The sequence below is a fragment of the Talpa occidentalis genome, unplaced genomic scaffold (genome assembly GCF_014898055.3).
Source record: "Talpa occidentalis isolate TD23 unplaced genomic scaffold, MPIMG_talOcc4v2.1 talOcc4.2, whole genome shotgun sequence".
Lineage (NCBI taxonomy): Eukaryota > Metazoa > Chordata > Mammalia > Eulipotyphla > Talpidae > Talpa > Talpa occidentalis.
Genome location: NW_023602073.1, coordinates 81,685,230 through 81,697,348, shown reverse-complemented (window position 1 = coordinate 81,697,348; position 12,119 = coordinate 81,685,230). Strand labels below are relative to the sequence as shown.

General features: G+C 33.8%; 1 protein-coding gene across 4 annotated transcripts in view; it reads right to left on the bottom strand.

Moving 5' to 3' along the window:
* The window catches only part of ADGRB3 (adhesion G protein-coupled receptor B3), a 685,437-nt gene that overhangs the window by 296,980 nt on the left and 376,338 nt on the right, over positions 1-12,119 (bottom strand). For all 4 annotated transcript variants that reach the window (XM_054698910.1, XM_054698909.1, XM_054698911.1 and 1 more), the window contains 2 exons: positions 10,643-10,792; positions 9,751-9,826 (listed from right to left, as the gene is read on the bottom strand). In XM_054698910.1, coding sequence (XP_054554885.1) covers positions 9,751-9,826; positions 10,643-10,792 — 226 coding nt within the window. The remainder of the gene's footprint in view (positions 1-9,750; positions 9,827-10,642; positions 10,793-12,119) is intronic.

Sequence of the window (12,119 nt, the reverse complement as noted above, 5' to 3'; positions counted from 1 at the left end):
CATTGCTATCATTGTTTTCTAGAATAGCTATACCATTAAAGGCACAGAATTATAATATTATATAATAATGCTAAACTTCACAGTTTTATCATGTTATCTCTAATGAGATGGTTTTTTGCCAAAGTTTCACCAGGAAATAACGTTAAGCTATGCTATAGTTGGAAATTTTACTGTATTTAGTAGCAGAGGAAATATAAACATATTTGAATGTGATAACATTGTAACCCATCTCTCCTATATTCAGTAATATCAAATAAAATCTTAGACACTCAGGAATCTTGATGGTATGCAGCCTAATATTAAATAGTAAAATACAACAAATTATAAATTTATGTTCATTTGCTCAGGGGGAGGGTAGCTGCAAACAGAGAGAGCTGGTTAACTATCCTTTAATTCATTTAACATTAAATAAATCAATTGAAGGTAAACTAAATTTAGAAGGATATATAGTAACCTCTAAATTTTTAAACCCTTTGCAAACGTATTCTTCACCTTTTCTCAGTGAATGAAAGTGCTTAGGGAATCAAATGAGAACAGATAGAGGCAATTCTGTGTAATTAACTATATCTGACAGGATTACCTATATTAGCAGGTGTGACAGAATGACAAGGTATATAAGACTTAGAGGTGGGGAGATTTTCTTCTGTCACCACCAAAAAAATTATGGAGGTTTCTCCCAGTGAACAGCCCTGAGCACAAAGAAGCAAGTTCCTTTTTCAGATTATCCTGAATATGTTTAAGTCTGGTTTGGTTACCAGTCACAAAAATGTTTAAACATCACGCAAATTCAATCTGTCCCTTTATTCTAGCTCTGTTTATGATCCCATTTCTCTATTTACAGTTAATTTTGACAGTATACAAATATTTTACATTACTTTAAAGTTACACAGTAGAAAAATTTATAAGCAGTTACAGATGTGGGTATTCCAAATAGGAATATGAATTTTTTTCAATATATTTATGAAGTTCTCTTTTTATGGTTGGGCATATGATTGGGATTTTGGCTCCAGGTGACTTAGCTGTAGAAAGCAAAATAGGTGAGATATGCTAGTATTCTAGGATGTTAATTAGGTTATTCAGCTGTTCAATTGGCCTGGTAGAGAAGGTTCTTAGATGATGGAGTCAGCCTCATCACTTTTGATGAGTGTTTGTGTGTGTGTGTTTGTGTGTGTGTGACATTTAGAATATAACTGCAAAGGAACACTTGTTAAAATATTTATGTAGATGAATGTTCTTTTTTTTTTTTTAAAGATTTATTTATTTATTTATATAAGCACTGGGTATAGTCAGAAGCGTAGGAGGGCGAAAAAATTCACCAGAGCCAGAGCGGGGAGCAGAGCAGGCAGAAGGTCCGAAGTACACTGCTGAGGGGAGCAGCAGGCGGCAGGAGAAGTCTGTGCGCCATGCGGGACCCTCCTCCCGGTGGCCGGAGAGCAGCCGGGGATCGAACCGGAGCCGCAGAGGCTGCGGGCAGCTTCGCAACCCAGCGCTCAACCACTGCGCCACCGGGGAGGCCCTAGATGAATGTTCTTATCAAATTTATGAGTACCACCTCCCAACTTGTCCTAACATGTATTTGCCTCTATTATAGCATCAACTAATACTACATATGCCTCCTTCCACAAGATTGTAAGTTCAATGAGGGCAAGACTAGTTATCTATTAGCATCTGTGTCTTTTTATTTGCATTATGCTTGGAATATTTTAGTTTTCAATACAAGTTTTAATGTCTTATTAAAAACTAAACACAAGTAAAAAACTTTTTAACATACCAAGTTGTTTTAAAGTGTAATGTCAATATCAAGGTGTTAAATGCTAATGAAGAAAAGTAAGCAAATTTCCTTTATGCAATGGCTCCTTTTAAAAAAATGTATAGAATACAAAATTATCTTTCATTTATCCTGTCAATTTACTCTCATTTGCATAAGTGAATAGCTGGCTCCTTATGTGCCATGTCAGGTTTTGTGATCTGTTAATGCTTCCTGGCTGGGTATACATTTGTATTCAGTGCTTGGAAAGCAGATCTTACAACTAAATGGATTTTATGACTAAAGCAATAAACTTCTTTCCTGTCTTCAAAATTTTTGCTAGTATCTACAACATTATAAAGCACACAGTTACATATTCAAAGGAGAGCCAAGTTATTCTTCACAATTTTTATAAATTCTTAAGGTGAGTAGCATACATGAACCACTTCTTAAAGAGATTTAAACTGTGATTATCAAATATGATGCATTTGTTTGCAAGACTCACTTTATAAAGACATAAATAGACTGGATGTGAAAGACATAAATAGACTGGCTGTGAAAGATGAAAAGAATAATCCATGCAAATGGTGATCAAAGAGAGTAGGGTTGGCTGTGCTTTATATCAGGCAATGTATATGGTCAAACTATTTTTGGCAAGGGAGACAAAAGATCGACAATGGGAAAAGGACAGTCTCTTCAACAACTATGTAGAGCAAGCTCAATACCCATGTAAAAAAAGTGAAATTGGACCCTTGTATTGCAAAAATTACTCAAATGTGTAAAAGATCCATTAACTCTTATAAGAAAACATGAGGGAAAAACCTCATCACATTGAATTTGGTGATTTCTTTGGAATGACAACCAAAACATAGGCAACAGCTAAAATATACAAATACTACAACAAACTCAGAAATTAGTGCAGTAAAGGAAACAATCAGCAGGGTGTAAGCCAATCTAGGGAAGAACTACTTTTTCTGAACCCTATATCTCATTAGGGGTTTATATGAAGAACAGAAAAATTACTTTTAAAACTCAACAAAGACCAAAATATTAAATATTGGGCACATAATGTTAACAGCCATCTCACCACAGATGATAGATAAATGGCCAAAAAATATACAAAAAAGATACTCAATATCAGTAATCATCAAGGAAGTGAAATCAAAACCACGATTAGATCATATCATACCTGTTAAAATGACCGTTATCAAAACAGAGCAAAACAAATTAGGAAAGAACAGTTTGGAAGCACTGGCATAGTTGTTAAGAAATTGAAAATGTTGTGTATTGATAGTAGAACTGTAAAATTTTTCAGTTGCTATGGAGAAAGTGTGGAGATTCCCCAATTAATCAAAATGAAAAAATTATATTATTCAGAAATTCCACTTCTAGGGGATATATAAAAAAGAACTGGCAGTAGGATATCAAGGAAATATTTGCACAGCCTGTTAATGCAGCACTAATCATGACATTGAGTAAGTGGGAGCAACATGAGAGTACACTGACAGATAAAGAAAATGTTATTTTCATACAAAGGGTGATTTTCCAGGTTTAAAATAAAAGGAAATCATATCATATATTACAAAATGGATGAAACTTGAGGATATTGTGCTAGCTTAAATATGCCAGTAGCAAAAACACAATATATGATTCCACTTTTGTCACTTATTTAAAGTAGCCAGTTTTTTAGGATTAGAAAGTCAAATGGTGGTTAATAGGGGCTGAGAAGAGGTAAATACGGCAATTTTCTTCAGTAGATTTAAGTGTTTTCATTTTGCAAGATGAAAAGTTCTAATGATCTACTGAACAATGAGGTACATACAGTTAACTATACTGTACATTTAAAAATGGTTAAGATGGTAAATTTCATATTATGTTTTTTTAACCACAATAAAAATATCCAATGCAATATTAAGAACCAGTAACAGTGGAGGGAACTGCTAAACTAATTCTGCAAATAAAGTGTAACTAGATAACATACATGTAAAAAAGCTAAGATGCAAAAATGGTTAATGATTTAATGCAAATTCTTTTTTTTTTTTTTTTTTTATAGAGGCATGCTTTATTTATTTGTTTGCTGGTTTGTTTGTTTTGTTTATACATGCACTGGGTACAGTCAGAAGCGCGGGAGGGTGAGAGAATTCACCAGAGCCAGAGCGGGGAGCAGAGCAGGCAGAAGGACCGAAGTACACTGCTGAGGGGAGCAGCGGGCGGCAGGAGAAGTCTGCACGCCATGTGGGACCCTCCTCCGGTGGCCGGGGAGCAGCCGGGGATCGAACCGGCGCCGCAGAGGCCGCGGGCAGCTTCGCAACCCAGCGCTCAACCGCTGCGCCACCGGGGAGGCCCTTTTTAATGCAAATTCTTAACATTGCTATAGCCTATTTCTGGTTTCAGAACTATAGGCTGCACAGCTTCAAAATTGAGAGTTTTCATAGTTGATTTAAACAAACCTTCCAATTTAAATAAATCCAAAGTAAAATAAATTATTTTATCCTGGGGAATTCATCAAAATCACTAAGCTAAATTCATTTGCTATTAAAATAAAAATCAGCTAATAGCTGTCAAAAGTTGGGTTTGACTTAACCACTTTTAGAACTAATAAGAGTTTCAAGTTATGGTTTACTTAGGGACATAAGACCTAGAATTACAAAAAGGCTAAGTGATTGAGTTCATTTTCAAAAGTTACAGCCAAATTAAACTCAGATTGTTGTAAATAATGCATTTACTATGTAATATTATATTTCAATTATACCTATTTATTATACCTGTGCTTAATTTTAATTTCTAATGTCCTCATGATAGATACTATAAAGCACACAATATCTGAAGACAGTATTTAAGTGCAAACTCAGAATAAAGAAGCAAGATTCAAAGTGTAAGTTCTGAAACTGAAGAACATGTGCTTTTGAGAGAAATCACCACTTCAGGTGAATTGCCTTCAGATGTCTTAGACTATACATGGTTAATTTTTCATTTTTATGTTATTTCCAATGTTATTTAGTTAGACTGCTTTTCCTATTTGCTTTTAATTCCCATAATACTAGGAACTCAAATGAGTTCCATTTCCTAAATAAGAAAAAAATTCAGCATCATTTTTCTTTATTAGATTGGTGTACTTGACAGCAAATTCATGTGATTTTGTAGTATTGAAATTTATCTTTTTTTAAAAGATAATTTTCAATGTTTATAGGAACATCTTTGCTTTTAATTAATCTGTATTTTCCCTGGCATTTTAATAGTGTAGGGAATTTGCATATAATATTTAGTAAGAACTTTTATAATAACTGGACTGTTAATAGCTATATTAAAGTGTGCTTTTTTCTCCCCCAGCCTACATTTTCCATAAGTTCTACCAGGAAAACTATGCATTGCTCACATACTCAAAATTATTATTTTCTCACATAACTGGAATCTGACTTAGGATCTCACCAGGCTGTGGGGGCTGTTAATTCCTTGATGTGATTGTGTTCTGTGTGTAGGTGGTCTCACCTCCCCCAAAGAACTTCTGACTTTGGCTGGCCAGCCATCAGCAATTGGCCCAAAAGTGGTTGTGAAGGGTTGGGAAGAGTAATAGCTGCAGTTCTTGGTGTTCACTTCCTTGATTGACCTTATGTCTCCTTGAGTCTACCAACACATGGCAACCTCCTCTCAGGTCTTCCAAGATTTTCTGCAGCAAGCACATAATTTGTGCTACTGTAGAAGTTCATAGATTTATTGGTTAAGGAATTGGTATTAGCATCAAGAAACAGCAGGTCAGTGGAAGAGCCCTTCTGCTGGCAGACAGAGGTTGGTGACAGATCAGTTTAGTAATAAGGAGCTCATCTGTAAATTTGCGATCTAGATGATTGTAACTTTCAAAGGATGGAACTAATATCTTCTGGATCTATGGTTTTTAACTGTAAGAAATTATTCTGAAGAAGAATGAAAGTGCAAGGTTGAGAACAACATCTATTTAGTTTGGAACTGGTAGAGCATATTTTTTTCATTTGAAGAGACAAGATGAATCTACTTAATTGAAATAGGGTAGACAAACAGTGAAATAAAAAAAAAAAACAGCTTGATGAATAGTTGAATGAATTTTAGGACAAGAGAAGAAAAGAAATACCTTATATTAAAATAAAAGAGTCCACAGGCAAAGTTATTTCTATCTTTGTATGAAGAAAAATTCAAAATTATTTCTATTCAAAACATTATGTCAAATTTTCATTCCCAGTACCTATAAGGGAAATTATGAGGTTTATTTTGGAAATGATTATATCAAAATATAAAATTCTGGAATCTTATAATCAAGCCTAATATTACTCTGTGCATGGGAAAATTAACCCCCCAAATTTCAAAAGATAATTAGATAATTAATCAATGAGGAGAAATGTTTCTGAAAATTCAATAACTATCTAGCTACACATGAAGAGCAAAATAGTGTACATTATATGTAATACGATCTTTGCTTTCCTATTGTATTCAATTTGCATAAATTTATAGGGTAATATAAGATATATATATTATTCCCTTATTCCTAAAGTATTTTTTATATTTCATAAATTTCTGTCCACCTTATTTTTAACAACAGTTTATACAGGATCAGGTAAGACAAATATTCCAGTAAATATTTCTTAGACCTTTATTATTTTTTTTAAAGTATTTTTTTTTTATAGAGGCATATTTTTATTTATTTATTTATTTATTTGTTTGTTTGTTTTGTTTATACAAGCACTGGGTACAGTCAGAAGCGCAGGAGGGTGAGAGAATTCACCAGAGCCAGAGTGGGGAGCAGAGCAGGCAGAAGGACCGAAGTACACTGCTGAGGGGAGCAGCGGGAGGCAGGAGAGGTCTGCGCGCCATGTGGGACCCTCCTCTGGTGGCCGGGGAGCAGCCAGGGATTGAACCCGTGCCGCAGAGGCCGCAGGCAGCTTCGCAACCCAGCGCTCAACCTCTGCGCCACTGGGGAGGCCCGACCTTTATTATTTTTTAAGCACTGCTGTGAGGGCTTTGGCAGTTGAGCATATTTGAAAGAATTACTACAGTTAGCAGGGTTACTAGTTAGGAAATGTTTGTTGAATGCCTGTAAAAGAAAGATGTCACCTTGTCGTTTGATATGTCTATTCTCATTCAGAACAACTTTACTAAACTTTTGAGACATTTTTTAAAAGGACAAAAAAAAAAAAACAAGCCTGAGAATTCTTAGTTGTTACATTACTGTATGAGATAAAAGAAAGTAAGAAATAAATGTTAATATTTTACCTTTTAAATAATACTTAAAGATTTCATACTGAGTATTTTATTGTCATTATTTCTAATCAAAGAATCCAGATGTAAATATTGTTTTCCTATAGTCATTTACCTAATTACTTTATATATACAAAGTAGCTATATATAGTTATAATTTCTTATATAACTATTACCAAGGAATTTAAGCTAAAGAATATGATAGAAACTGTTATTTTACTATAACAAAGAAGGAATTTCTGATGGAGAGAACCTGTGAGTTCAGTCCCCACAATTTGCATATTAAAAAGCCAGTGACTTGCCCAAAAGCTAAAATAAATCTCTTTATGTCTCAGGTAATATAGGGAAGAGGCTACCTCTGTAGTATTCTCTGCTTTATGCATTAAGTCACTACCCATTAAAATAAAATCCATTTTATTCATTAAATAAAGTATCCATTAATCTACTCATAAGCTGTAAATGACCAGTGCTTTAACATGATTAAATAAAATATCTAAACACTAAATGTGTTTTCTTCTTTTTACCAAAAGGTTGATATTGGGCCTCCCTGGTGGCGCAAGGGGTTAAGATGCAAACTATGAAGCTGTCCACAGCCTCTGTAGCAAGAGTTTGATCCCTGGCCCACCAGGGAGCAAGCCACTTGGTGCAGCAGACCTCTCCTGACTCGCCTGCTGCTCCCCTCAGCAGTGTACTTCAGTCAATCTAACTGTTCTGTTCCCCTCTGGTGAATCCTCTCATCCCCCACGTCTCTGGCCTGTACCCCAGCTCTTGTATGTATAAATAAATCTTTTTTTTTTAAGATTTATTTATTTATTTATTTATTTATACCAGCACTGGGTACAGTCAGAAGCGTGGGAGGTGAGAGAATTCACCAGAGCCAGAGCGGGGAACAGAATAGGCAGACTAATGAAATACACTGCTGAGGGGAGCAGCAGGCAAGACAGGAGAGGTCTGTTACTCCATGTGGGACCCTTGCGGGGGACGGGGGATCGAACCGGCACTGCAGAGGCTTCAGGCAGCTTCGCAGCCCAGTGCTCAACCTCTGCGCCACCAGGGGAGGCCCATAAATAAATAAATCTTTAAAAAACAAAAACAAAAAGGTTGCTATCCCTAGATAAATTTCCAGTTCCCTTGACTGCACCAGTTTATGAAATTCGGAAAAATCTGACTTTGTGTATTTAAGTTCTATGGTATAATACAAAATGTGAGTAGTCATCTTGCAACTTTGCTGCACATGGAGGAAAGAAACTAATTCACAATCTAAAGTGCTTTTTAAACAATATATTTAAATTGCATTTATTTTATCCCTTCGCTGCAAATAGTGTGAATACTGCACATAAAGGTGTCTCTTTTAAAGTTGAACTGGAGGTAAAATAATGCTGCATGTGTGGACAAATTTATGAAAATCTTGTTAGGTTAAATTGAAAACGTACGTCATCTGATTTTAAGTTAATGTCTATTCTAGAATTCTTGAAAGATAGCTTTATCAAATATACTCCCTATGGAAATAAGTGTTTCTATCACACACAGATAAAGTCCATGTAACTATAAATGAATTTTATCTTTGAATAATTGTACATACCAATGCGATTTAATAAAACCAGTGGAAAGAAAAATTTCAAGTAAACTTACTACTTTTAAAATTGTTATCACTAGAACAAAACAAAGACAAACCTATTCAAATTCAGAAAGTCCAAATTCCCTCCAGAAAATGGAGCTAAACTTCCCATAGTTGTCTCTGTGATTGAAGGAGACCCTGCATTGCATTGAGAAGGGATTCTGATGATTCATCAACAATGTTAACTAAAAAGGAAGATTTTCTCCAAAGAAACATGACCAGTCACCACTGCTGCTTAGAAGTCAGCAGCTTCTTTGGGAGGTGTTTAATGCTGCAAAGAACTCCACTAGTTTTTATTTATTATACTATTTGTTATGCTTCGGGTATAATTTACACACCATTCACAATCTCTCTTCCTGAAAAACTTGAACTCTTATCTATGAGGGCATGAGTAAGAGCTTATTGCAAATAGGTTGTGCGAAACGAAAATGCAACTTTGTCTTGTCTTCCAAAATGAGGAGGGGTAGAGAAAACAGGCCATGATGAGTGGTACTGGCAATATCCAAACAGATGTGAGTGATGTTTTCTATAAGATCTGCTAAAGTAGTTAAGACAGTAGAACAAATTAATTAATACTGATAGAATTACTACGTGTAATTGTTTCTTTTAATGTCTGGGAGGAAGGAAATCAATGGACTTCTTCCAAAAATAGTTCTCTAATTGAACAACAGCATTTTTTTCTTAATGCAGTTGTAATTGAATATTTATTTAGAAGCAAATTGAGATCCTGAGCGAATAAAGAACAAAGCCATATACTTCCAGGCAGCATGACACTCCTTTAATTTCATGAAATGTTGATGAACAGTGGCACTAAGTATAAATAAGAGAAGACAGATTAATTTAAAAATGACCCATTCTATTATAGAGACTTGAGGTTTTGCTTTTTCCATTTTTTTTTCCCTCCTTAGACTTAAGGAAAGTCATGATTAGTTACAAAAGAACTGCAGGGCTATAATCAGAGACCAAAATTGTCCTTTTAGTTGTTTTGGAATGTATAATATGCTAATAAGCTATTCATTAAATTGGTATTTTCTATTTCATTTAAGAAAAAGCTTTTTGTATTACCAAAGCTTGTTTGACTATTTTCACAGAATGAGCTATAATCACATTTCTGGAATAATTTACAAAGATTATAACAGCTTATTACTTTGTAGCTTACCTCAATGTGGGTAAAATTAGATCTAAATTTTTGTACAGGACTGCTCCAAGAACAAATACTGATGATTCATCTAATTCTAGAAAGAATAAAATTAAAAATATTAGAGAAACAGCAAGAAAAATTCTATCTTATAAAACTTTAATCTTCTAATTACAGGGAGATTCCAGTACTTGCGAATGCAAAGCCAGACAGAAGAACCATCTTGGTAAGTGAGGATGGGACAGGTGAACCCACATACCATATGCATTGATGGTAGATATAGAAGATGTGGTTTTGGTGATCTTGTGTCATAAAGTAAGTTTCCTTCACCACTCTAAGGTTGCTTCAATTGCAACTAAGGAGTTTAAACCCCAATGATAGCAGGAAAGAGTGTCAATTCTTTCAATTCTTTCTAATTTATAAGGTCACAATCTCCAAAGTGAGACTCAAAACCATAATGTCACTGTTGAAAATAACTATTCATTTTAGTTAAATTTTAGGAAGTCTAATTATTATAACAATTTATCTTTTTCTTTATTCTGTTTTTACATACCAAAATTATGTCTTCAAACCAAAAAATAAAAAATAAAAAAGATTCAATGACTGCGTAAAAGGGGAAATGCCACACATTTCACTCCATAAATCAAAACATTAGACCACGGGCACAGGGATAAGACTGTCCATATGAAAACTTGTCCTATCAATCTTAGGTCTATAATTGGTACTTGTGCTCTTCTGGTTTATCTGAGAAATTCAGATTTGAAGACCAAATTGCCTATATTTATAAAATTAGTTCTTAATCATAATTGGAGACTGTTTCTAAATTACTTAATATATGGAGATTTATACCTAGGGTTTTCTTAATCTTATTAGAAAGTTTATGTTCAGAGCTGAAATTGTCTCACATATTTACCTTTTGATGACACGGGAGTGAAGATGCTCTTTGGAATGACTACCCTGTCTTCTGAGTTTCTTGCCCAGTCAACCATTCCCTTTCGTCCTTTCATTGGGAAGTTGATATCTGTTAGAACAGAGGCTGCAGGAAGCTTCTGAATGCTAGCCACTATTAAAAAAGAAGTAACAATGTCAAATAAAATCTTTCAGTACAATCAAAATTGAACACATTAAACTTTATTTTATAAAATAAAATATTGAGTATATTTTATTAAAGCTGCAAAACAGACTTATTTCTTATAATTAGGCAATATTAACTAAGGTTGTTAATTCTTGAAGTTATTTCTAGGCACTGTTCTCAGCAAGAATCTGCAATGACAGTCAATGCTGGGTATAGATTCTGCGAATACAGACAGATATTGACATACTGGCTGTTAATGGAAAGCCATAGCCTCCCTTGCAAATTTCAAAGTCCATACTATATTTTTGTTAAATATTTTGACTGAAATCTGCATTTATTAATTTTTTATTTTTAATTCACATCCTCTTATTGTAGTAACATTGGTTTATAACACTATATATGACTTAGGGATATATATAGGTTCACACCTCAAATCTGAATGTGTTTTCAGAACAAATTTCCTAATTTCCTGCATTTACAACTGAACATTGCCTTCAAAAAATTTTAAGGATAAGATGAAGTATCATGAAGACATGGAAAACAATGTCACATTACTGGGAAACAGAACTGTCAGTCAGATTCCTAATAATAAAACACCAATAAAGCTATAACCAAAGAATCAAAATAATATGCAGATATATGCAACAAATAGATTATTAATAAGAAATAATTCTTAAAACATACCCCCCAATAGAAAGTTATAAATGTATAAATGTTGAATGGAGAAGTCTGTCATTATTTGTGATAAGAATTTTAACAAATATTGTGGAAAGTTAATGAATGATATTTTGGTAATACATTAATACATTTTTTATTATAACACACACATATGCACATAAAGACATGAAATGTAACACAACTATGATGGTAAATGCCTAAGCACTTATTATATATATTTTCAATTAAGAAATGTAATTTTTATAACTTTTAATAGGTTTATACCTGTTTTAGATTAGTTTTAGGTATTTAAGTAGAAAGATTATGGGGGAAGCTCTAAAAGCTTTCACAATGGGAGAGCTACAGTAAGAAATCATTAGACTCCTCATAAGCACATTTCACTATAGGGAAACTTGCAATTTAAATCAAGAGAGGAAGAAAATTAAGAATTTAACAATATTAGTTGTATAAATATATTATTGCACTGCTGGCTTAGCTCCAGATTAAATTAGTTATATATTATATATTATTGCACTTTATTAAAGCTCTTTCAGGCTACTATACACATTCAATATCAGCATAGGATGGATTTTTTTTTAACCTGGAATTAGACATAATAATATTAAAAAATGATTTTGTAATTAAATGTTGTAGGAAA